General features: G+C 36.1%; 6 protein-coding genes across 6 annotated transcripts; 4 read left to right on the forward strand and 2 right to left on the reverse strand.

Moving 5' to 3' along the window:
* Nucleotides 1-445: 445 nt before the first annotated feature.
* LOC149389627 (uncharacterized) lies at nt 446-1,481 on the reverse strand. Its single transcript, XM_089622683.1, has 2 exons — nt 1,131-1,481; nt 446-1,036 (listed from the first exon to the last, which is right to left on the reverse strand). Exons 1-2 carry the CDS (start codon nt 1,479-1,481, stop codon nt 446-448), a joined length of 942 nt encoding a protein of 313 aa, XP_089478809.1.
* A 382-nt stretch (nt 1,482-1,863) lies between these two features.
* Nucleotides 1,864-2,947, reverse strand: LOC149389628 (uncharacterized). Its single transcript, XM_089622684.1, has 4 exons — nt 2,756-2,947; nt 2,450-2,675; nt 2,285-2,327; nt 1,864-1,918 (listed from the first exon to the last, which is right to left on the reverse strand). The coding sequence occupies exons 1-4, from the start codon at nt 2,945-2,947 to the stop codon at nt 1,864-1,866; spliced, it is 516 nt and encodes a 171-aa protein (XP_089478810.1).
* A 2,490-nt stretch (nt 2,948-5,437) lies between these two features.
* On the forward strand, nt 5,438-9,865 carry LOC149389629 (synaptotagmin-2-like). Its single transcript, XM_089623219.1, has 12 exons — nt 5,438-5,877; nt 6,241-6,339; nt 6,429-6,479; nt 6,562-6,685; nt 6,812-6,930; nt 7,051-7,152; nt 7,332-7,406; nt 7,527-7,603; nt 7,692-7,938; nt 8,019-8,369; nt 9,044-9,175; nt 9,485-9,865. The coding sequence occupies exons 1-12, from the start codon at nt 5,767-5,769 to the stop codon at nt 9,611-9,613; spliced, it is 1,617 nt and encodes a 538-aa protein (XP_089479345.1). The 5' UTR covers nt 5,438-5,766; the 3' UTR covers nt 9,614-9,865.
* A 1,095-nt stretch (nt 9,866-10,960) lies between these two features.
* On the forward strand, nt 10,961-13,428 carry LOC149389630 (uncharacterized). Its single transcript, XM_089622685.1, has 4 exons — nt 10,961-11,720; nt 11,803-12,618; nt 12,741-13,186; nt 13,258-13,428. The coding sequence occupies exons 1-4, from the start codon at nt 10,961-10,963 to the stop codon at nt 13,426-13,428; spliced, it is 2,193 nt and encodes a 730-aa protein (XP_089478811.1).
* A 4,079-nt stretch (nt 13,429-17,507) lies between these two features.
* APX3 (ascorbate peroxidase 3) lies at nt 17,508-21,118 on the forward strand. Its single transcript, XM_089624705.1, has 9 exons — nt 17,508-17,727; nt 17,838-17,962; nt 18,486-18,535; nt 19,225-19,290; nt 19,372-19,420; nt 19,768-19,850; nt 19,951-20,030; nt 20,123-20,225; nt 20,732-21,118. The coding sequence occupies exons 1-9, from the start codon at nt 17,615-17,617 to the stop codon at nt 20,927-20,929; spliced, it is 867 nt and encodes a 288-aa protein (XP_089480831.1). The 5' UTR covers nt 17,508-17,614; the 3' UTR covers nt 20,930-21,118.
* Nucleotides 21,119-23,660: 2,542 nt separating this feature from the next.
* Nucleotides 23,661-25,093, forward strand: MYB4 (myb domain protein 4). The gene is made up of 2 exons (XM_089623693.1): nt 23,661-24,183; nt 24,279-25,093. Exons 1-2 carry the CDS (start codon nt 23,921-23,923, stop codon nt 24,820-24,822), a joined length of 807 nt encoding a protein of 268 aa, XP_089479819.1. The 5' UTR covers nt 23,661-23,920; the 3' UTR covers nt 24,823-25,093.
* The last annotated feature ends 1,360 nt before the right edge of the window (nt 25,094-26,453 follow it).

The following is a 26,453-nucleotide window of genomic DNA, read 5'->3' on the forward strand; positions in this document are numbered from 1 at the left end:
TCATTTAAGTACACAAGTTTATATAAGAACGTATATACACTTATAAATATAATTTTATTATTATTATTATTATTATTATTATTATATATCACAAATTAAAAATATAGTCAGATGTCAAAATTACCTAATATATAGTCATATATGGCTGTAAATAATTATTAGCATACATTTCATATGCTAAGTATTTATTAATATGGAAACTATCATACAAATAAACAAAGCAAATATATAATTGTAACAGAAATCCATATATATGATACCTGGATCTTGAAACTGTGTATCAACCCAAAAGATGGTTTACAAAATTATATCATTTATATAATTCGTAACCCAAAAGACTATACTATTTATATACTATATAATCTACCACATACTGATAAGTTCTTTCCTTACAGACATTCACAAAAAAATTTGATATTTCCCTACTTATATCCCAAAGCTATTTTCAGAAATCTCCAGCAAGAAGACCTCTCACCCATTCATCTTTATCCTTGTCTTCAATGCTAAAAAAGTAAGAAATTAGAGCATTGTCTTGCATAATTATACGAGCTACCTTGTATCGCTCCATTTTTGAAATTGTCGTGTTCTTCTCCAATTCTTTGCCAAGGTTCATATGTTTCTCATTCATGTCTTCTCCAATAGCTTTACTCAAACGAATCGATGCTTTGTCAATGACTTGTGCAATGATTAAAGATGACTCTTTCAAGGCTTCAAACAAATCATCTCTTTCGGAAACTTTTCTCTTTTTTTTGGCTGACTTTGATGAAGCTTCAGATTGAGGTGTAGTGGATTGATGCATAGATTGTGCTTCATTCATGCCTTGCACATTATCATCACTCTCAAAAACTTCATCTTGCATGTGATTCTCAACATCATTCTCTTTGCTAGTTTCTTGTCCTTGTGTTTCTAATTCTTCAACCACATCTATCGGACCCTCTGAATTTTTTCCAGTTGCACGATCTTTTCCGTAAATTAAGGAGAGAACATCATAATATGGAAAAGGCTTGTATCGAAATGGGGCTGCATCCTTGTGACTCTGGGTTTTTTTTTTTTTTTTTTTTTATTTTAAAAAGAGTTACTAAAACAATACCATATAATAAAGACCACAAAAAATTTAGTATGAAAAGTACCTGGAGATATGCATCCCATACGGGCTTTTCTGCCGTAACTATTTGCTTCTCTGAGTCCCATCCAAAACCACTGCAATTCGGTCCAGTTAACATTTCATGAACAACCTGAAAGTAAGACTTTAGCGTTTTCAATCTTGACCCAATGTTCGGATGAGCTTCTAAGTCGCAACCCGGTATCTTGTTGTGCAATTTTATTTCAAGAGCTTTTAAGTGACCAGCTTTGAAATTTCCTTCAGCCTTGTATTTTCCTTCATCGTGTAACTCCAACAACGACTCAATCAAGGCTTTGTCTTCTTCTTCAGTCCAAAATCTCTTATTCTGACCGGGACCTCTAACTTTTGAGCTTGTCATCCTATCAAACAAAGACCATGTTATGAAAATAAAACAAAAAAAATACAAACTTTGGTAATAAAATACATAGTATGCAAATAACAGTAGGTCCATTTCATTAAATGATAAAAGCAAAACAAACTTTGATAATAAAATACATAATATCCCAATAACAGTAGCTTGGTACCATTCATGAAAAAGCAACGCAAACCAATACATAATCTGGAAAAAAAAAATCAGTAGCTTTGAAAAAAAATACATAATATGAAGCATTCAGTTGCTCAATTTCATTACAAGAAAAAGATATAAGAAAAACAAACAATTTTTCATAAATAAAATAAATAATCTGAAAGTCATCGGGGGAACACACCTAAGACATTTCCTAAATAACACATCAATTTACTCATATATGGGTTCTCCACTCATCATACATCTCATTTGCTAAATTATTTCTCCATGTTGTCCATTCGTCTGATGGCTCAATATTTGTTATAAAGTCATCGATATTTTCTCCATCTTCATTCTCCTCCGCTTCCATATCATTATCCTCACTTGGCATGTAACTAATATCGTCGGGCATTTCTCTTCGAATAAAGTTGTGCAATAGACAGCATGCCAAAATTATACGATTTTGTGTCTTTATTGGATAGAACGACGGACTCCTAAGAATTGCCCAACGATTCTTAATTGCACCAAAACACCTTTCAATGACATTCCTAGCGGATGAATGCTTCATATTAAAATATTCTTGAGGACTATTTGGTTGAGGCCCTTCTCTCCATAGAGTAAGGTGGTAGCGTTGACCACGAAATGGAGCGAGAAATCCTGGACCATTAGTGTAGCCAGCATCTACAAGGTAATATTGACCTAGATAGGAAAATTGATGTAAGGTATAAGGTGTTTTGACCAACAATGAATTTCATAGTTGTTTAGACTATATATTGACATAATATATCTTAACAATAGTCTATGCACTACATTTGACATACCATTTGGAACTTGCAAACCGTTTCTCCTACGTATAGCATCGCGTAGCACTCTACCATCAGCCGCTGATCCCTCCCAACCGGGTAACACATATATAAATTGCATATCGGGGGAACACACACCTAAGACATTTGTTGCTACATCACCTTTTCGAGTACGATATCTAGGTCTCTCTGTCATAGGGACTCTCACTCTAATATATGTCCCATCTAATGCTCCTAAACAATTCTACATAAATAGTTTCAAAGTTAGTTAGATTCATTTATGGAAAGAAAAAAAAATCAAAGGTAGATTAAAAAGAAAAATACCTTAAATAATTTCCACCTCTCATCAGTTGAATCCTCCAAAATAGGCTCGGGTTTTTTCAATAAATCTCCATGTACTCTAATTATCGCGTGCAAGACATTATGAAAGTACTTACTAACTGTTTCCCCGGATCTCATAAACTGAAACTTGATTACTCTATTCTTGACATGATGAGCTAATATATGCAAAAACATAGCCACTTGCTCATCAACTTGTACATACTTATATGCCTTTAATCCACCTCTAGTTTCAAGCAATGTGCATAAATTTGTAAAGGCTTCCCTACTCAACCTAAGTTGTTCTTTACATGTGTTATTATTATCATAAACTAGTTGATGCACAATTTGCCTATTGATACCTATGTCAAGGGTATATAACTGTCGTCGAAGAGAAGTAGTTGTGATATAATCTTTTATTGCTGTCTCGCGCACCTTTAAAAACCACTCAACACTACGCAAAATGTTCGACCATTGTAAAAAAAGAGTCATTAACTCCTTCTTTCTTAATATTTGCTGTTGTACTAAAGATAAACGAGCCATTATCCTACAATATATACAACAAGTACAACAATGTTATTTATAAACTTTTGTTTTAGATACTATAGTAGTTATGCAATATACTGAACAATATTAGATACATGTAAGGTATCGAACTAACAATATTATTTGGCAAACAAATAAAAGCATACTGAACAAGAGATGTATTAAAAAAAAAATACTGAACAAGAGCGTACATAACATTATAACAATATTATTTGGCAAACAAATAAAATAATTTATAATAAAAAATAGACAACACAATAAAAAAGCACAAACACTACAGAGTAGTGTATGAAAAAAAAGTCTAATAGCAATTGTATTTGACAAAAAAAAGGACTGATTGTTCCTAAAAAACAATAGAGCAGAGCAACTTTGAAACTAATAATAATAATAATAATAATCACTACGCAAACAAAATAGATATATGTATAAGTTAACAAACCATTACCATATAAAACATGGGCTCAGCGGAATCAATGGAAGAAAATATCAGGTTTTTTTTTTCATAAGAAAATGATACAAATAGACTAAAGACTCACCTGAAAAACACAAAGCAGCTCCGACGTCTCCGATGGCGGCGTGGGTCAAGGCGGAGTTCGTCGACGACGGAGACCGACGAAGAACGGGGTAGATCTGATCGTTAGGGTTTTTGGCTTGAATAAATTTGGGGCTAGGTTTAATTTGTGTTAGCTTTTCCTGTCGTAAGGGTACTTTAAGGATATAAAAAAATAATTGGAATGGAATCCTAATTCTTTACGTACCTCTAATGAATCTCCATTCACTTAAAATGGCTGAATAACCATTGCTGTAGAATTGTCATTCTGGTTTTATTTTTTAACCAAACAATAGAATGGGCCCATTTTAAAGTAATGACAATTCTATTCCAGGCCCATTACATCAAACCAAACATGTCCTCAATGTTTTGATTTTGAAAGTCTGAATAAACAAATAGAGCTCGTTTTGAAATTTTGAAAGCGTCTATTCTTGGACTCTAAAATGACTGTATAAAAACCGCATTGGGTCTTTTTCTCATCATCGAGTTCTAGTTTCACAAGTGTTTTGGACACGTGAGTTCAGTGGCTGAGACTTCAGATCCAAGTGGCCCGGCTCGAAGCCCGCGTTACTACGTCTCTTTTTATGAATATTTGCTCCATCCGACAGACACGTGTAATATTAAAGGAACGTGTCAGCTCGTGCTTAGTTGGCTTTTTAGTCATAAACTCATAATAGAAAAAAAAAAATAATTTAACAAGGTGTTTAACCTTAATTTTCTATGGACTAACTCTAAATAGCAGGGAGGATTAGTAATAGCTAGCTGCATAGCCTTTCCGAAAAGAAAAAAAGAAAAAAGAAAATTGGTTTGGTGAATTTCGACGTGGCATTGCTTGTCAGCATCAGTAAGATACACCGAACACTTTCTTTAAAAATCCTTCGATCAAAAAAAACTTTCTTTAAAAAATCACTTTTTTGTTGTTGTGGAAATAAAAGCATTTTTTTCCCCTTTTTTTCTTTGCGCTTGATAATAATTATAACAATAATAAATATTATAGTTAGAGAAAGTTTCAATATTATTTTTAGAAAAGGACTTAAATTTCATTAATATTAGGACTCTACTTGGGCTTCTGCCGTTATTTCATCTTATTAATTATGCTCTTTGTCACGTTTATTCCACTTTATTTTTCTTTGCAATTTGTTTATCATTATTCGAGTTGATATGCAAAGAAGCTGAGTTGATTTGTAAAGATGCTTAATAGTCATCTACTTGATGGTATGTTATAAAATTAAATGATAGTTTCTTTTATCTAGTTAAATTAGTCATCAATAAGTAATAAATATTTATAGCTAAACTAATTAGATCGTTGATTTAAATTATATGAAAGAAGATTATATTTGAATAAATTAATATTTAATTAGTATTTAGTTCTTGCATCGACCAATATTAACTGATGAGTTAATACGAAATATATTTTTAAAAATATTGAAAAAAATAACCATTTAATCCAACTTAATTCCTAACCTCTTGCTTTGGCGACAATAAATATGTTGGTCCCTTTAAAAGACGTACAAATTAATAAAAAGAAAAAAACAGTTTAAATAGCTATTATAATAGAAACAGAATTAATTATACACAAGTAACACAACATGATGTCCCAACTCCCAACCCAAATAATCACCCAAAGAATAGCGTGCATACAAAAAAGAAGAATCTTGCTTTGTTTTTCGTAGCAAAAGTTTAATTCGATGCTTTGCGTTATTCTGATGCCGTTAAAAACGCCTCATTATATTCTCTCTAAGGACAGTAGTTATTAATTAATTTATTATTATATTCGTTTATAGAATGTCAATGGTCTGATTTAGGAGAAACCGAGGGATTTTGGAAGATGAGTATTCAAAACATTGCTCAAAATAAGCAAATGAGGAAAGCTTGATTTGGTTCGACTTTTGCTTGAGGGCAGAGAGAAAAGGAAGCGACTATGGGTTTCTTTAGTACTGTTCTTGGATTCTGTGGATTTGGATTTGGTGTTGCAATCGGACTCGTCGCCGGATATTTCATCTTCATCTATTTTCAGCCTAGCGATGTCAAGGTAATTTCAATTCTGTTTGGTTACGGAGAAAGTGAGGGGAAATAAAGACAATGAAATTGTGGTTGCGTAGAACGAAACATATCAATTTGATTCGTTACATTTCGTTGTGAATCGTTTGCTGATTTCCGAATATTAGTTTGGCTGTAGAGATTTTTTTCTCGGTTTAGATATAGGATTGTTAAGCCACTCGGATACTTGAAGAAAATTTGTCTGGTTAATTTGGAAAATATACCAATTGCGTTTTGTTCAATCGGAATTTTGTGATTTGTATGTGTGTGTGTGTGTTTTACTTGCATTGGTTAGTCACATCTTGTTGATTGAGATTAATTCATACGGTTGCATTTCTTGGTTTACCTGGTTTAGGATCCGCTTATTCGACCTCTGGTCGAGCAAGACTCGGAGACTCTGCAGCGAATGTTTCCAGAGATTCCATCTTGGGTGAAAAGCCCTGATTATGATCGCGTTAAGTATTTATTTTTCGGTTTGTTGTTGCTGCGGCTTCCTTTCATTGAAGTCTAGTTTTCTGACTATTTTTTTGTTTGTGGGTGAAGATTGACTGGCTAAACAGGTTTATTCAACTAATGTGGCCTTATCTTGACAAGGTAATGTGTAAAATCTAGATCATTTTGAGATTATCGAGTTATTGAATTTGATGAGTTTTGTTGCATCTGGTTCTTTGCATAGGCGATTTGCAAGATGGCCAAGAATATAGCAAAGCCCATAATTGCTGAGCAGATTCCGAAATACAAGATCGATTCTGTTGAATTTGAAGCACTCACTTTGGGAACTCTACCACCAACCTTTCACGGTTAGTAAATTTGAAGTTTTTGCTATGATGCAAAACTTATTCCAGTGATTATCGAACTAGATCGCGATAAGTGCTTTTGGATTATGAACGTTTATGTAATCTGGACTGTAAATGTATACTTTCCAGGTATGAAAGTTTATGTAACTGATGAGAAGGAGTTGATTATGGAACCTTCGTTAAAATGGGCTGGGAATCCTAATGTCACGCTCGGCGTTAAAGCATTTGGATTGAAAGCAACTGCTCAGGTGGTTGATTTGATCTAATTTATATTTCCTACAATTCATTAGCTGTTTATTGACTTGTCCCATACGTGATGGCCGGAGATTCTTCTGCTAGTATTGACGAGTCATGTTACCTTTCTGTAGGTGGTGGATTTGCAAGTTTTTGCATCTCCACGCATTACCTTAAAGCCACTGGTTCCAAGTTTTCCTTGCTTTGCAAAAATACTAGTGTCTCTCATGGACAAGGTTTGTAATCTCCAAACAGCTAGTTTTCCAATCTCATATGCATTCAAGGTTTTGCTAGATGCACTGAACTATGAGCTATCCTAGTCAAAAAATTCTGTAGTGCATTTGTTGGTTTCAGTTGGTTTGGTAATTAGTAATTATAATACACTCCTCTATATCATCTGTGGATGAATTTTCAGCCACATGTGGATTTTGGGTTAAAGCTTGCGGGTCTTGATTTGATGGCTATACCCGGCCTCTATAGATTCGTACAGGTACAAACAACATCTTTCTAACTATTTTTGTCGATACTAAGTTTCATCTTGTGGTGAACATGGGTTCTTTAGGCTCTCAACGGTTACGGTAATGAAATGATGTGCATGGCACTTTTATAGGAGATCATTAAGGATCAGGTTGGCAACATGTATCTATGGCCCAAAACCCTTGAAGTTCCAATCCTAGACCCAGCAAAGTATGTTCTGTACTCATCCTGATATTATTTTTTTATTAGATAAACTTGTCTTGAGCCATTTGACTGACCAAGTTAATGGATATTGTAGAGCAATGAAGAGGCCTGTAGGAATTCTGCATGTCAAGCTATTGAAGGCAATGAAGCTAAAAAAGAAAGATCTTTTAGGTGCGTCAGACCCCTATGTCAAACTCAAGCTCACCGAAGATAAGCTTCCCTCGAAGAAGACAACCGTCAAACATAAGAACTTGAACCCTGAATGGAATGAGGAATTCAACATGGTTGTTAAAGATCCACAGAGCCAGGCTTTAGAGATTCTTGTTTATGACTGGGAACAGGTACACTTTATAATCCTATAACAGACATTTGTACTAATCTCTTCTAAGATATATTCATATTTTTTTTCTCGTTCTTTTAGGTTGGGAAACATGACAAGATGGGTATGAATGTTGTCCCTTTGAAAGACCTTCAACCAGACGAGACAAAAGTTTTGACGCTTGATCTCCTTAAAAACATGGACTCAAACGATGCCCAGAATGAGAAATTGCGGGGTCAGATCATGGTTGAACTGACTTATAAACCGTTTAAGGGAGAGGACATGCCAACTGCCGTTGAAGAAGGTGAGTCTGTACAGAAAGCTCCAGAAGGAACACCCGATGGTGGAGGTGTTCTTGTTATCATGGTTCATGAAGGTCAAGACATCGAAGGAAAGCATCACACTAATCCACATGTACGGATTCTTTTCAGAGGAGAAGAAAAGAGGACAAAGGTACGAAGATACACAGTACTTTTTACCCCTTTGTGCATACCTAACACCTTGGCTTTGTATGTGGCCGCTATTGATTTAGTGCAAATAGTCTTTCAACTATTATGTTGAGTGAGATTTTTGTCCCTAAAACTTTTTGAGCAAAATAATCATCGGATATTAATTTTGTAACATTTTAGTAATTTTCATACCCAAAACTACACAAAATGCTAGACAAGTTTAGATCTTTAGGGTAAAATTTTGTATTAATATACTTTCTAAAATTAAAAAGAACTTATTTAAGTTTGTGAAGTTTACTATTTATAGAAAGACTAAAATGCTTCAAAACCATTATAGAAAGACTAAACTTCAGGGACCGAAATGCCGCTTGTACAATAATTCGGGGACTATTTGCGCTAGAAAGCCTATTTTTCTAATCAAATTATACGATTGAAATTTTAATCCAAAACAGAAAAAAAGAACCAAAATAAAGAATACATAGCATTTGCCTATATACTATTCATTTGTGATCGGTCAAACAAAGGTGGTTGTGTTTAAATTCACTCCGTATGAGATCAGTACGTTCACGAAATAATCAACGCACGAGAAAGGCTTCACTGGTTGCGTGAGTCTGGGAAACAACAGCTTTATACTAGGCGCTCAGTTTTTTATGTCTTATATATGTGGTGTGGGTATAGGTGGTGAAGAAAAACAGGGACCCCAGGTGGGAAGAGGAGTTCCATTTTACTCTCGACCAGCCACCGGTTAAAGATAGGCTCCACGTCGAAGTTGTCAGTACCTCTTCAAGAATCGGCCTCTTGCATCCGAAGGTAATTTTACTGGTTTTTATCTTATATAATTATTTTATATGCGTAAAACTCACCGAATATCTAAATGCCAAGAGTTTGGTTGTAGTATAGTGTTTGCTGGAATGTGAATGAGCGTTAGAGCTACTAGTTTGTGTTCAATGCCCCGTGTAATATATTTTGGTAGTAGAAGCTTTGCTTCACTGGTGCTAATTCCTAAACTGTAGAGCGTATGTGTCATGTCACATAACTTTTCGTTTTGTTTGACGCTGTCAAGTTATTCTAATTATATTTGTAGGGTCGCCTAATATGTGTGATCTGGTTGAAAAATAGGAAAATCTGGGTTATGTGGATATCAATCTCTCGGATGTTGTTTCCAACAAACGAATGAACGAGAAGTACCATCTCATAGACTCGAAGAATGGACGGCTTCAAATCGAGCTGCAATGGAGAACTTCTTGATTTCTCACGTTCTTTCTTCCTTCGTTGTGTCCGAAAGATAATGCTTGAGAGGATAACAGAAAAACGTTTTCTTTTTCTTTTTTTCAGTGTATTGATATCTCCAGGTCCAAAGGGTACATTCGTTTGTTTGTTTGTTTCTTTGTTGTATCGTGTACATGAAGTAACTGCAACAGTGAACCAGTCAGTATACTGTCTCCATCAACGTACAAGAGTGTAAAGGCCCGATAGAAATTTTCCTTTTTTCCCTTTTCACTTCCCGTTGCAAAAGTGCATAAAAGTTTAAAAATCAAGATTAATTTGTCGTATTTGCTGCCATGTGTGGGAAGAATTGGGGGTCTAAGTTTAGTCGAGGCGATTCGTTATACCCATTCTTATTCCTTTTGTGTGCTCAGGACTAAAATATAAGGTATCAGAATATCATCAAGGTCTCATTTATTTCTGTCTAATTTATTTCTTGCCAAAAGGTAAGGTGAGGGTGTTTTTTGTTTGGAGGGTTCTCAATATGGGGAAATGTTATCCTTGATAAAGGATGGCATTGAAGAATCAATACGGGTCTACGGAAGATCGATGGATTCTTATTAGTCTTGAAGCTCAATCAACGGGTCAGCTCACTTATACTCTGCAACGGCAACAAGGACGAAAATCTGATCCGAAATCTGTTCCTCCCATTTGGAGCCGAAAGTATCCTCCAAATCCCTAAGAAGTAGACGGGGACTTCTCAGCTAAATACAAGTTGGAAACGAAACATACTTGTGGATCAATATGTTTATGGAACCCCATATGGAACCTCGATCGTACTACCAAAAGTAAAATATTCTTGCCGAGGGTCGGGTGTAATTTCTCTTCATGAAGATTAATCTAGCTAGTCACCATATCCCAACAAGTCCACGCTTTGTATTTTTCGACTATCTATGCTCTTCTCTAAATAACAAGTTTGACACTTAAAATTTTGAGTAGCTTTTTTGAAGAACACAACTATTTTCTTTTCCAATAATATAACTATGCATTATTAAAAAAAAAAGAGTAAATGGCGGCAAAAATACTTATATTTTTCGTTTGGATACATTTAAATACCTATACTTTTTTTTCGTCGGGATAAATACCTAATGTTGACATTTGGTTCCTCCGTTACTACCAGTTCTGAATGGACGGTCTAGATTACTTTGAGAATTAAAATCCGTTACTGCGTTATTTATTTTCATGTTTTTTGGTTATTTATGTTTCGTATACGTTATTTTGGTATTAGTTTACACTTTACAGTATATTCATTTCAGAAAACAAACATAAAAACAAAACAAAACCCTAAAGCCCCAAATCAGAAATTTGAAAATTAAACTGGAATCGACGATGGCTGAAGAGGATTGTAGTGATGTCGAAGAGGAATTCGAACTCGGCGAGGAAGAGTATGAAGACGATGGTGAGCACGAGGTCGACCTTCAAAACACAACTCATCCTCATCAATGGTGGTCGTCCGTGAACGAGGTTTGTAACATCGTCCACGATGCCCAGGAAGAGTCGGACGGTTCGTGGAATGAGAGCGAGTTGGATAGTCTCTGTAGCGACGATGAAGCTGAGACAAGTCGGAAGAGAAAAAAAGAGTACAATCCACGGTCAAGGTTAGAGGACTTTAATTTCAAACTAGGTATGGAATTTCCATCAATGGATCATGTGAGGAAGGTTCTAAAAGAAGTATTTATTCAGAACAATAGGGACTTCAAGTATGTATTCAACGACCGAAATAGATTACGTGCAAAGTGTAGAGGAAAAGGTTGTCAATGGGTGATATATGCCAAGGTTAAGAATTCTGATAACAAGACCATTAGGATTAATACCTTAGTAGACAAACACGACTGTGGTATTGTGTTCGATAACAAGCTCGTGACAAGTCAGTGGTTAGCGTCGCATTTTTTGGAGCATTTTCGTCTCAATCCGAGTATGGACTACACAAGTTTCAAGAGTATGGCGTGCGCACAGAATTTCAGCAACGTCTCCAAGACCAAGTTTTATAGGGCAAAAAACAAAGCTAGAGAAGCATTAGAGGGATCGGTGAAGGATCAATATGCCATTTTAGACGATTATTGCAAGCAATTAACACTAACTAACAAAGGTATTATTAAGTTGGATAATAATATGTTATGTTTAAGTCACACATAATATGTTATGTTTAATTGTGGTGTGTATATGTGCAGGTACCACTGCATTATTGAAGACTTACCTCGATAACGGGAAAAGGGTGTTCGAGAGAGTGTACATATGCTTCAAAGCATGTAAAGATGGATTCAACAAGGGTTGCAGACCGTTGTTAGGCTTCGATGGATGTTTCTTGAAAGGCTACTGTAAAGGTATGTTACTTGCTGCAATAGGGATTGATCCAAATAATTCTCAATATCCAGTAGCATTTGCAGTGGTTGAGAAGGAAAACACAGAGATCTGGACATGGTTTATGAAGCTTCTTCATGAGGATCTCGAAGTTCAGAATGAAAGTCGGTTCACAATGATGAGTGACCGACAAAAAGGATTGGAGAAAGCTTTAGGTGACGTGTTTCCCGGTGCTGAGATAAGGTTCTGTGTTCGTCATTTGCATGCAAACTTCAAGAAAGAGCATAGTGGGCTGCTGTTAAAACAAATGTTATGGTCTTGTGCACGAGCAACAACAAAGCCAGATTTCGATCACAAAATGAATGCTATCAAAGAAGAGGATGTAAAGGCTTATGAGTGGCTGTTGAAGAAAGATCCGAAAGAGTGGAGCAAATCACATTTCAGGACAACAGTGAAATGTGATATGCTTTTAAACAATTTATGTGAAAGCTTCAACTCAGCTATTATGCCTGCAAGAGAAAAGCCGATAGTGACTCTCCTCGAAAAGATCAGATTTTGGTTGATGTGTCGATTTGCAACGAAAAGAAACTTAGCTGAGAAATGGCATTACCCAGTTGGCAAGCGAGTATTAGAGATCATTGAGAAACACAAGAATATGGCAAGACATTGTCAATCTACATTAGCAGGTTAGTATTGTTGAAAGTGTGATTAACTTTGTTTTTTTTTAGTTGAGTTAGTATTGTTGACAGTGTGATTAATTTTGTTTTTTTTAGTATTGTTGAAAGTGTGATAATCTTGGATATTGTAGGTAATGCCAAATTTAAGGTCACTTTTCTTGGAGCCGAGACCTTTGTCGTTGACTTGAGGGCCAAACAATGCACTTGTCGGGGGTTTGAACTAAGTGGCATTCCTTGCCCTCATGCATTGGCTTGTATTTGGGCATCCGGACTAGATACCATGGAATTCATCGACGATTGGTATAAAAAGGAGGCGTTTACTGCAGCGTATAGTGGCATTATAGAGCCCATGAGCAGTCCGGACAAATGGCCGGAACCTGGAAAAAATCACATTTTACCACCACCGGATATAGCATTACCGGGCAGACCAAAAAAAAAGAGGACCAAGGCTTCCGACGAGCCACCTCCTGGGAATTCTGATAAGAAGCATACTAGGAAGGGACAAGTCATCCATTGTAGCAATTGTGGACAAGCTGGACATTCAAGACCAACTTGCAAAAATGCAAGTGTCGAGAAGGTAACCCGTATCATATTTCACAGTTCACTTCACTTGTTCACACTCATAACACATAGCATAACTCGTTGCAGGTAAAAGAAACAAAGAAAAGAGGAAGACCACCCAAGAGTAACCCTACCCCAGAGACTGTGAAAAGAAATGAACGACGGGCGAGACAAAAATCCAAGTCCAACACCTCATCTTCTCAGCCACGTCCATGCCCTGATACTTCATTTCAGCTGCAAAATATTAGTGCACTGTGAAATTGTGTAGTCTGTTTTGGAAATGTGCACTGTGAAGTTGTGCAGTTTGTTTTGGAAATGTGCAGTGTGAAGTTGTGCAGTTTGTTTTGGAAATGTGCAGTGTGAAGTTGTGCAGTTTGTTTTGGAAAATATTAGTGCACTACTGCTATTTTGTTTTGGAAATGTGCAGTGTGAAGTTGTGCAGTTTTTTTTGGAAAATATTAGTGCACTACTTCTATTTTGTTTTGGAAATGTGCACTGTGAACTTGTACAGTTTCTTTTGGAAAATATTGTGTAGTTTGTTCACATATCACAATATGTAATTTAGATTCAACAAGCATTCCTCTTTCAGATTCAACACATATCACAGTACATAATCAAATATAATTCATTTCATTGATCAGTACATAAACCAAGTCTTCATTTCACATTCATTACAAAAGGTACACAGCCTTCATTTCACATTCAAAAGCGTACACAACCTTCAAATGTACTATAGTACACAACCTTCATTTCACAGTACAGAGCTTTCATATTAAAACCAAGTCTTCATTTCACATTCATTACAAAAGGTACTACACTCCTACAAATGCAAACAACGCCACACTCAGAAGACCAACAATAATTAAAACAAATTGTAGCCTGAAAATCCTAGTTCGAAGCAACTTCATCTCAGAGTCTTGCTTGTTCTTGTTCCTCAGCAATCCGGAAATTATCTCCTTGGATCTTGCACACATTTCAGGATCTTTCCACCGAAAAAAAGTGCACCCGCTTTCATTCTACGAACCAAAACTTAAACAAATGAAAAGAAGAAAAAAAATGAATGTATTCCACAACCAGGTTCAGAATAAAATTGCGTACCTTTTTTTTCCTGCACGTGTAAAACCTCCTACCAGGGTTTGCACTGGTCCATGAACACAACTGAACCGACGGAACGCCACAGTCACACGAATACCTCCACTTTTCCTCTTCCATGACGATTTCGCGATTTCAAGATGAAGAAGACGAGTGAGAAGAAGAAGATGAAGACTGAGATAAATCGAAATCGATCTACGGTTCCAACAACAACTATTTCACGATTTTGAAGTTGAAGATTCTGGTTCGAATATGATTTCTTTCGATCTAGGGTTTTGGGCGTTTTGGGCGTTTTGAAAAAAATGACGATTTCTGAGAAGTTTGGGGCTTTTAATATTTGAGTAGGTTTGAAATAAATTCAATTTCTATTTAATACTCAGACAAACAATTAATTCATTCCTCCTTTTTTAATAAAATATTTGGTAAATTTTTTTTTGCTTTCATAGGATATAGACACGTATCTTTACGTTTATACTTAACAGAACTGGTAGTAACGGAGGAACCAAATGTCAACATTAGGTATTTATCCCGACGAAAAAAAAGTATAGGTATTTAAATGTATTCAAACGAAAAATATAAGTATTTTTGCCGCCATTTACTAAAAAAAAAAACGCAAAAAACCAAAAATGTTAGACACTTGTTCGAAATTTATCCATATCTAAAGATTTTTAACAAAACATCAAGGCCAAAACTTAAAAATGAGCGTAACTTGTGTTTAAGATTGACGTGATGTTGTTTTAAAAATGAAAGATAATTTGGGACCTTTCACAAACCTAAATCCTTAATTTTTCTTATATGCACAAGGAAATTTTCTAGTTTTTAAATAGGATTTTTTGTATGAAGTAGCCATTTCAAACTTAATGTTTAGCAAAATAACAAAAGTTTCATAAGTTAGTGCATTTTAGTCACTTATATTGTTAAGACTAATATACCCTTAACGTGTGAGCGAACCTGTTTTTCCAAGATTTCAAAATAATTAATCTAGATGTCCAAAACTTTAATTCACTATTTTTAATGCTATATATATATATATATATATATATATATATATATATATATATATCAAATAGTTTCAAAACTAATTCCATAGTAAAAAAAAATTCAAAAACTTTATCGTGCCTTCAATATTGTTAATCCAGTTTCAAAACACACAAATAATTTATATGATTTCAGTCAAAGTACATGATTTCAAAATATTTAATCCCCCAACAGGTACAAAATGTTTGAAGTCTAGTCCAAGGTTCGAAATACCGTTTTCGATACCGTTTCGAGCCCTCTGATTTACGGAAAATCGAACGAATTTTTTTTTTTTGAAAAAAGGCAACTGATATGCCGTTTTAAAATGCCGTTTTTTTTTATGGAAAACTGACATGCCGATGAAAAACCGAACAGAAATAATGTTACAAAATATGTTATATATATATATATATATATATATATATATATATATATATATATATATATATATATACAACACACACACACACACACACACGCACCCACCCATGTATCTTTCAATTATTAAAATTGTATAATATACAACATTTAAGTTATAGTAATAACAATACATTTAGGGGTCAGATTTTCTCTAACCCAAAAAACAAATAGTTGAGCTCATGGGCCAAAGACAAAATCAAAATCCTAACCTAATCTCATACACACATAAACATATATAAAGAAAAGATGCAATCTTGAGGTTTTTTCTTCTCTCTTGGATGGATTCACACGGTCACAAAAATTCAAAAAGCAACATTCTTTTCTTCTCTTTCCCACTTTTTCTCTAATAACCACAAATTTTCCTCCTGATAAACCATTCCCAAAGCAGCCACACAAGACAAAGAAAAAACAAATACATCTCTCGAACTCTCTCTCTTTCTCTTGCTCCAAGATTTCGTCCAAAGCACAACTCACAAAAAAAAAAAAAAAACGACACTGAACTTCATCGAAATTCGTCGATTCTCGCCGACGTCTTCACGTTTTTCAGGAGTGACGCGCTGAAACGACAACGATAAGCTCGATAGTCGTTGATTCTCGCCGGCGGTCGTGTGGTCTCCAACTCGTCTTCAACGCACGATCGTTTTTGTGCGAAACGGCGTGTCGTTTCGGCGATTACCCAACGATTTTTTACGACGAAACGATAAACTTCTCTTCGTCGGCCGCTAGGTTCCCGGGAAGGGCACTGTTGTCGATTTTTGCCGACTTTCGTCGGCGTTTTTTAACTTTGGTCTAGTCATCTGCAACGAAGTGTCAAAATATTTAATCCTGCTTTCAAAAAATTTTAATCGACTATTCGATGAACTAGAAGAAGAAAAAGACAGTGATAGTGGTGGTGAAGTCGAACGATGCCGACCTTCTGACCTTCGATCCGACCGTTGTCTAGAGACCACCAAGCCCGCTCACCGCTAAGTCCTAACTCTAGGAATTTTTCTCTCCGACCTCGATTCTCTTCCAAACCTCGACATTGCCATCGACGACTTCGACAATTCCAAGCTGTAGCTACCACATCGCAGATCGACGATGACAACGACATCGAATCATAGGCTCCGCATTGAACGCCACAAACTCGAAACCCTCCGCCGCAAAAACCTCCCCCGATTCGGCGTAAGCCACTTCTCCGATCGAAACTCCAAACAATCCTCGCCTCTTGTAACTCTATCTAGAGTTTCGGCGGTAGAGCTTTGCGGTGTCCTCAAAGAGGTCCTCGACCAGCTTGAAGAGCTCTTGGCTTCTCCAGATGTCTTTCGCCGCCGATCGCTGGAGGATAGGATGCGAAATCGTCGGCGACGACAGAACGTGAGGACATCACAACAGAGCCTCCGCAAGGGCTGAAAAACTCGGTGCAAAAGATTTAATCGAAGAACGAATGTTGTGTCTGTGGTAGCATAAGTGTATTTTGGAGTTTTTATTTTTAATTTTGGTTATTTTGCCTCAACTTTGAAAAATTAGGTTATTCTGTTAAACTCAAACTTAAAAATGACTAAAGAACTATATTGCCAATATCAACAATCTTGGTTTGTTCATCAAGTTCCCTTCTAAAATAAGCAAATATTTCGTTTAAATAAAAAAATGAATTGCAGGCATTTAGAAACTTGCTGTTGATTTTTTTCCCCCTAAACTGTTGATAAAAATAGGGGAAATCCTTTCAGAAATAAAATAAAAATAGGGAAAATAAGAAGTTGCAAATTTAACACGTGGCAAGTTCATTCTTTAAAAAAAGAGATCGACCGCGTGGGAACAAAACCCCGCGCCAGTGGCTATATCCAAAAATCCGAATCCCGATACCGTGTTTGACTGTCAAGACCCATTTCCGCTCACAACTGTCCCTCACCTCACTCTCAGGCTCAGAGCTTCAATGGCGTTTCCGATCGTCGATGCCGAGTATCTCAGGCAGATAGATAAGGCTCGCCGAAATCTCCGCGCTCTCATCGCCTCCCGAAATTGCGCTCCGATCATGCTCCGTTTGGCGTAAGCATACTTGTCTCTGATTTATTTTCTTTTCCCAATAAAGTAATTGTGCGTGATTTTTCTTTTGTGTCAATTCACATAGAATATTTCATTATTTTTTTTAATTATAGGTGGCACGATGCTGGCACGTACGATGCGAAATCAAAAACCGGAGGACCAAACGGCTCGATTAGGAACGAGGAAGAGTACAATCATGGCTCTAACAGTGGTTTGAAGAAAGCTATCGATTTTTGTGGTACATACACAGATACACTCACACTATCACACGTCTATATTTATTATCTATGTACTTACTGCCATTAATTTGATTTGCTATTGAAATGGAAATACGAACTTAGTTATCTTCTGGATAAATAATTGATAGATAACCTAGCTATGGTACTCGAATCTTCTTTAAGTGTATAGTAGTCTCCGTTGATTATGATTGTAACATAAATTTAATGGGCGTTTCAAAAAAAAAAAAAAATGACGGGTAGCTATTTGTAGTTTCGTATATCTGTATGGGTGGATAGCATATCTGGGCCTTGTATTTCGATAATTTTTTGGATTTGGCTTCAGTTTGCGATTTCATGCGTAAGCATTAACATAGGGATACTCTTGAATTCAGAACTTGGGGACCTGTATATTTGATTGATTTGCATGCATTTTGAAACATATTTTCTAGAATGCAACTCTTAACGGGTTATTCCTCTACTTCTATCTGATTAGCACTTTTTTTTTTTTTTTTTTTTTTTTTTTTTTTCTTTTCCTGATATCAGAGGAAGTGAAGTCTAAATACCCTAAGATTACATATGCCGACCTATACCAGGTGATTTGTTCTAAGCGTTAGTTTGGTCATTTTATTAATCACATTGTACGCTGTTCTTTTATGCTGGATGAATTATCCGATTTTAGTTATTGTTTAACATTAAGGCTATTTCTTTACAAGCATCATCCTATTTTACTTTGGAACTAAGCACTTGAGAAGGGGTTTGACAGCCCGCATCTTAACTGAACAGAGTATGACTTTGATCTTTGACGATGCATTTCTTTAAATAAATGAGTATAATGTGGACACAAAAATTTGGTGCTCTGCATCCTGAAAACCCAGGTAACGGGCACTGAACTGATCAATTGACCCCATTTGAAAAGAAAAAAAAACTGATCAATTGACAGATCACATAACGAAAAGTCATTCCGGGCCCAAATAGTGCCAGGGGAGGCCAGTAAGCCAAATTTAAAGATTTTTATTTTATTTTATTTCTATTTTCAAATAATTAGTACAATGTGGGAATTAATTTTGGTCCCCAAGTATTTTTTTAATGTTGAATTCTCATTTTTGCACATAAAAACTTGTATGACACATTGAAGTGGCCATTGTTGTGAAACAAAATAATCTGATATCAACACATGTTTAATGCTATACTGACTTATTCCATTGGGGGGATTGTGTTACATAAATATCCAAAATTCCCAAAACAACTTACAATTTTTGTTAACGCACAATTCGTTGTTCAGCTTGCTGGTGTTGTTGCAGTAGAGATCACTGGAGGTCCTACTGTTCCTTTTGTGCCCGGACGGAAGGTAGACGAGTTCAAAAAGTAGTTCAAGATCATGACGTTACACAAAGTGATGTTTTCATCAATTGTGTTCTCTTTCTTTCAGGATTCAAAAGTTTCTCCCCGAGAAGGTCGGCTTCCGGATGCTAAAAAAGGTGAATTGAATATTCATATAATATTCAACCCTTTACAGACTTGCATCTAAAGTTTGTATTTGTATGTTTATACTTCAACTGGCAGCGGCTATGGTAGTTTCTGTATGTTGGTGCACTTGTCTGCTTTGTATTGTACTTGTAGAAACACATGTTTTTAGTTTTATGGTAATAGTTGCGTATCTTGTTTCATTGCTGCATTTCTTCAGCGACATTTTTTTTTTGTTTCTATAGATGTAGCAGAGTAGTGAAAAACTGCTCGTCCTATGGTTGTATATGTACAACTCATATTATGCATAGCATTCTGTGAATGTGATATATATCCTTATGACTGGGAAATTCTGTGGCAGGTTCACCGCATCTTAGAGACATCTTTAACCGGATGGGCCTTTCTGACAAAGATATCGTTGCTTTATCTGGTGGCCATACGCTGGTATTTTTTTCTAATATTTTTATTTCATCAGTATCAGCCTGGATTCATTGGTCCTAGATCAACTTTTACGCTCATACTATTACTTGATTTGGTATTACAGGGAAGGGCACACCCTGAAAGATCTGGTTTCGATGGTCCTTGGACTTTGGAACCTCTGAAGTTTGATAACTCATACTTTGTGTAAGATTCACTTTTCGCCCCCAAGCTACTATGTCTGCATATTTATATACAGTCGGAGACCCATGTGAGAATTTAAATTTTTCCTGATCCAGTGAACTTCTGAAAGGGGACTCCGAGGCGCTCTTGAAGCTTCCAACCGACAAGGCTCTGGTGGATGATCCCAAGTTCCGTCCTTACGTCGAGCTCTATGCAAAGGTAATTTTGGTCATGTAATTGCATCTTGCTGTCAAGTTTCAACCAACTTGTCATTGGAAAAAGTGATTCACTTTTTTGGAGACTCGTGACTTGAGAGTTGGCCAATTCTGATTCAAATTCTGACTTGCCAACCACCATGAGTGGTTATCGGGTTCTTCCATTGATTCACATTAATTGAATGTTATATTGAATCTGTTGATACCAAACCTTATACTAACAGGTGGTTCGTGGGACCAAAAATCATTTTTCGTTTAGGCCAACTTAGAAACCAAATCAAGCCCACCTAATTGTTTTGATTTGATTTGATCTTCATCTTACAGATCGTTCAATTTAAACTTGATTTTTTAGGTAGCCTGGTATTTTTAGAATGGTCATTCGGTCTGCATTTAAGATTCAAACCTAACATGATATGCTCTAATATGAGCTCTGTTTCTCTACCTATATCGCTTCCACTTTCCATCTCCATGATTGTGATTACCACTTTTTGGTTTATGCCTTTGTTTTAGGATGAGGATGCGTTTTTTAAAGACTATGCCTTGTCACACAAGAAACTTTCTGAGCTAGGGTTCACCCCAAACACTCCTAGCTCGAAGATAAATGTAAGTGATGGCATAGTTTTGGCGCAAAGCGCGGCCGGGGTCGCTGTCGCCGCGGCGGTGGTGATCTTGAGCTATTTATATGAAGTTCGCAAAAGAAAGAACTAAGACATAATTATTGTTACTTTCAAAGTCCATTTAGATCTTTATAGTAGATAATTGTAGACAAGACGATGAGAAGGAAAACTGAGCACATTGAAGTGAAACGTTGTGGCTTACAGGTATACTCGTTCATTTTCACTGTGCTTGAAAGGTTCTCTTTCCAGCTATATAAATAAAATAATACCTTTAAATCAAGGGATAATTATTGTAGAAAGCTAAATGCGTCATCATTTATTTCGTTAGAATTTTATAAAGGTGCCCATATTGAGCTAACTTTCCTAATTTTCTCCCTTTCTTTTGGCTTTGGGAATTATCTTTCTAAAGAAAACAAGAAACATACCTCACTTTTGTTGAAAAGCCACATTACTATTGTTTGTTATTTCTATTTCCTAATTTAAACGCGTACTTGCCACAGCAGTTTTTATGACCATTCTTCTCCTAACCCATTAGTACACGCAGGGTATTCCTAAATAAGATATTTGTATAATTGTTGCACGTTTGTAATTTCAAATTATTACCAAACTTGGTATATATATATATAATAATATCATGAATATTTGACGTTAAGCAACATTACCAGGGCCTATTATTCCCCTCCGCAAAAAGGAAAAAAAGAGAGAAGAATGGGCCCTGAAGGAAACAATAATATAAGGGTTGTTGTAATTGCAAAATTAATGGCAACAACAACGGTAGAAAATAAAATTAAATGAGTGGAGATACACACGCATGAAAATCAAATACAGTAAAAGAGTTTATTTAATTAGCAAAAACTGACTGAGTGAGTTTTGTGTGTGTGTGTTGATGGACCACAGAAATGGCAGACAAAGGCAAAAGAGGTTGGTTGGTGTCGTTTGTACTACCAAACTCAAACCCCACGACTATTCTTCTTCTTCCACTTTTTCTCCTCACAAATTAATACCTAAAAGCCACATGACATCCACGTGCTTCTCAGCTGGACTTCCACTGTTTATATAGATAACCCCAAAGTAACGCCATTCAGAATTTAATTATAAAATTTATAGTTGTAATTCATGTATATCTGTTCCTATCTTTGGACGTCCATGTGGTAGTGTGTGCACTTTGCGCAAAACGAACCTAACATGATTGAAAAAGGAGAGAATCAATGAATGCAAATTAATCATTGATGTCCTTACGGTAACCTAATGAAAAATAATTGTATGTGTGGATGATGAACATGGGAGTGGGGGGGATGAAAATCTAATAAGGTGGGTGATTTTGTGTTTATTTAGGAAGAAAAAATATTATTGAGGGTACTTTTTTATTTTCTCCTTTCTCCAACCAAGTGAGGAGGGAATAAATATAGGATCACGAAATCTTTGGTAATTGTTCTAAGTTCACACATACACACAAAGTGAGGCTGAGAGTAGGACTAGAGCAAGGACAAGTCAGAAAGATGGTGAAAAGGTAGGTGAAATACACGCACATAATTACACAAAAGTGGACCCCTCTCTCTTTCTCTCTCTCCCCTTACAACAACTTCTTCTGCCCATGATCCTTAACTCCTACCATCCACTTGATTTTTGTGATACCGAGAGAGAGAGAGAGAGAGAGAGAGAGAGAGAGAGAGAGAGAGAGAGAGAGAGGTGGTGGGTAACAAATATTATGTCCTATGGGAAAGAGATAATAGCAACAAAAAGGTGAATCAACTTCAACATCCCTAACCCTTTTTTCTGTTGCCTAAACTTGCACCACAAGGCCGGGAAAGAAAATAGAAAGAAAGGGAAGACGAAAAAAAAATTTAAAAATAAAAAGAAAGAAGAAAAGTGGAAGGTGAACCAAAGCCCACAACACAACCACAACCAACACTCATTTTTTTAACTTTTATTTCATATTATCTTCCTTTTCTTTCATCATCACATCCTTGCCTTAACCCCAACTCCCAATCTTCTAGAAGCTCTCCCTTTATACAAAAATCTATTTATATTTATATAATGTATAGCTTTGTACCGATAGAATAATTAAACGAACTGCCATTCATCCCTATTCTTGTGCACAAGAATAGCCAAACCACTTGTCCCATTTCTTTCTCAAATGCCCACTATAACAAACTTAGCAAATCAACAAAGGTATTTCTTATCTCTACACAAACCCAAGAGAGAATATTTCATATTCCCATTCAATGCCATGACTTGGTGGATGATATCACCCAAAAAAGCAAAATAAAACCAAAAAACACAAACACTAACGAGTAAGTTAACACTTGTACATGTGTGACGAGTTAATAAAATAAAAATACTATTTAAGTTCGTCTTCTTAGCCCATCCCCATAAAAAAAATCTGTTTTGTTCACATAAAAAATTGAGGTAGACCTTTCTGACCGCAAACCTAATTAACGTCACCTGGATTAACATGGCTTAATATTTTGCGGTCTACGTGTACTTCCGTTGCATATTAATCTTCTCACCCTAAAAATAAAAAGCTTTCTCTACGGATTAGACATAAAGAAAGATCGAGAACCAAAAAAAAAAAAAAGTGAAATAATAGATGGTAGAAATCTCTCTCTCTTACACATACACACACACACCTTGTCTTGCATGTACTTTAATAAACCTTACTTTACACCTACCTGGTGGTTACCCGTAGTTAATGTCACTTTAACTTATTATATATGATTGAAATTTAAACTAATCTCATTAAAGTGAAGAAAAAAAACAATTTCCAATTACACACACAGACACTTATATATATTTAAATAGAAATAAATAAATAAAAGAGGGCACCACCACTACTACCATACCATCCACTCCCCCTCTTCTCTCTAACCTGTCTCACCAACTCGCATCTAGAAGCAAATCAATTACCCCTCTCTCTCTCCTCTCTCTTTCTTTATATTTATATTTGTTTGTTTATAGTAGTAGCATGTGAAGAAGAAGAAGAAGATAGATAGTCAAAAGGCTATAAAAGCGGTACTCGCACAAGTCCTCCGAAAGAGGCTAGTTTAGCGAAGCAAGAGAAGAGAAGAGAAGAGAATCGATCATGGGAAGGTCACCGTGCTGTGAGAAAGCTCACACGAACAAAGGGGCGTGGACGAAAGAGGAAGACGACCGGCTCATCGCTTACATCAGAGCCCACGGCGAGGGCTGCTGGCGCTCTCTCCCCAAAGCCGCCGGACTCCTCCGCTGCGGCAAGAGCTGCCGCCTCCGCTGGATCAACTACCTCCGCCCCGACCTCAAGCGCGGCAACTTCACCGACGACGAGGACGAGCTCATCATCAAGCTCCACAGCCTCCTCGGCAACAAGTCAGTCCTCTAATTTTGACCTCGATATATCTTCTTCTATTTCTTTTCTTTTTCATTTTTTTCTAATTAAATTGATCTTGTTTTCTACGGTATAGGTGGTCCTTGATAGCGGGGAGATTGCCGGGGAGAACGGACAACGAGATCAAGAATTACTGGAACACGCACATCCGAAGAAAGCTTCTCAACCGCGGAATCGATCCCGCCACTCACCGGCCGCTCAACGACTCGGCTCACGACGCCGCCACCACGACGGCGACCACGACCACGACCACGACGATGACGGCGACCACAATATGTTTCGCCGGCGGGAATAAAGACGAGCTGTTGTTAGAGAGCGGAAGCGGAAGCGGAAGCAGTACTGGGACGACGAGTCACCGGAGTATAATCAGGCATCCTAAGTGCCCGGACTTGAACCTGGAGCTCAGAATCAGCCCGCCCGAGGGAGACTTGAGGCTGAAGAGCGAGATCGAAGACATCAACGGACTCTGTTTCTCATGCAGTCTGGGGATGCGAAACACCAGAGACTGCCGCTGTGGCATCGCCGGAGATCGTGCCGCTGCCGGTGGTGTAGCCGCCGGATATGATTTCCTGGGCTTGAAGCCTGGAGTGTTGGATTACAGAAGCTTGGAAATGAAATAGTTTGTTTATTGTTATTATTATTCATAGTGTTATTATATTGTCATGTTATATATCTTCTTTGGGAGGGTTTACTTCTCTTATGTTAGAATATAAAATTGGAGAGGGAAATTTCTCATTATTCATTTTTTAAAGCTCTCCCATATAAGATTTCATTTCATATTTTTTTTTGTTGGGTCCAAAAAAGATTCAATCTGATTGTTGTATGATGACTCTGTTTATACTAGTATAGTTTACTGGTACAGTTTGTAGAGAAAAGATGAAATTGGTTTTTTGTCTTTCTATCATCCTATTCCTGCCAGCCTACTTATATATGGTTGAAAAGTAAAATAAAGTAAAATATTTACCAACACAAAGTTAAGTCTTATTATGACTAGAAAGGTGAAAAGAGGTCATGCGTGTGTAAGGTGTGTTAATTTCATTGTTTCTTTTTATACACAAAGGCAGCGATAACATGAGTGTGGCATATACGGTAATGGTAGTGTACCTGAGAGAGTACACAAACAATAGGTGCTTAAATGAAAAAAAGGTTGCATTTGAAAAATAATCAATTTAAAAATTTGAATTGTCTCATTTGCCACAAATTTTATAACATTTTTCCACTTTCCAGCAAAAAAACTAATTAAGCCCAAAATGTTACCGAGATGTCAACAATAATGTCAACATTGTTGACATAGATAGTGACATTTTAGGAAAAATTAGTCTTTTTGTGAAAAATGAGAAATTGTTATGAAATTGGTGGCAAATGGGGCAATTTCTCATTATTAAATAGTTTGATAAATTTTAAGTAAATAATCACTTTCATATATTAGACCACATCATCATTTATGGTTATTTATCTAAGATTTATCAAATATTTACTATTTAACAATGTCAAACGTTTAACTTGAATATTTTTTTAATTTAAAAAAAATAGATAAGGTTGGTTTGGCAGAGATCTTAAAAAACAACACATCTTTCCTAATTATATATGACCAATAAAAGGGTATGTGTGTGAACTGTGATATAATTTTATTTGTCTATAAATTAATCTTTGTGCGGAGGATCGTATACTCTTTGCCTTTTTCTTCTTTTTTTTTCGATTTAGTATATTAAAGTTGATTTATATCTTATAGTATATGTGTGATGATTTATATCTTACAGGATTAAATTTGGTTCTTTTATTTTTCTGTAGGGGGTTTTTGTCTTTTCTTGAAAAAGGGATTGATTTTTATTTTTCATTTAAAGTGCAATGGATAAGCTCTAAGAGGAGGAGAAATAAGGAGGACATAGTGGTGGGTAAGCTATCTCTTCTTTTGTAATTAAGGCGAAAAAAATATAGGAGGAAAAAAATACAGGAAATTTATTTTAAAAAAATTTATATATAATTGAAAGAGGGAGATAAATAAGAAAGTATTTAGAAAGCGTGAAGGAACTAACAACTATCCGTAGTACCGTTCTTTCTTCTTCTACCAAACTTGAAGCATTTATTATATGAACTGTGAACCAACCTACCATACCATTTATTTAGAAGACAAGCCCTAACTAGATTTTATTTCATCTACTTCTTTTTCCCCCCCTTTGGCCTACTCACCAAATTTGGTTTTGAATCTGCATATGCAATTTAATGCTCAAGTTTTGAGTAGATAAAGAAA

The sequence above is a fragment of the Urtica dioica genome, chromosome 8 (assembly GCF_054948205.1).
Source record: "Urtica dioica subsp. dioica isolate 48M chromosome 8, U.dioica_male_clone48M_v1_H2, whole genome shotgun sequence".
Classification (NCBI taxonomy): Eukaryota; Viridiplantae; Streptophyta; class Magnoliopsida; order Rosales; family Urticaceae; genus Urtica; species Urtica dioica.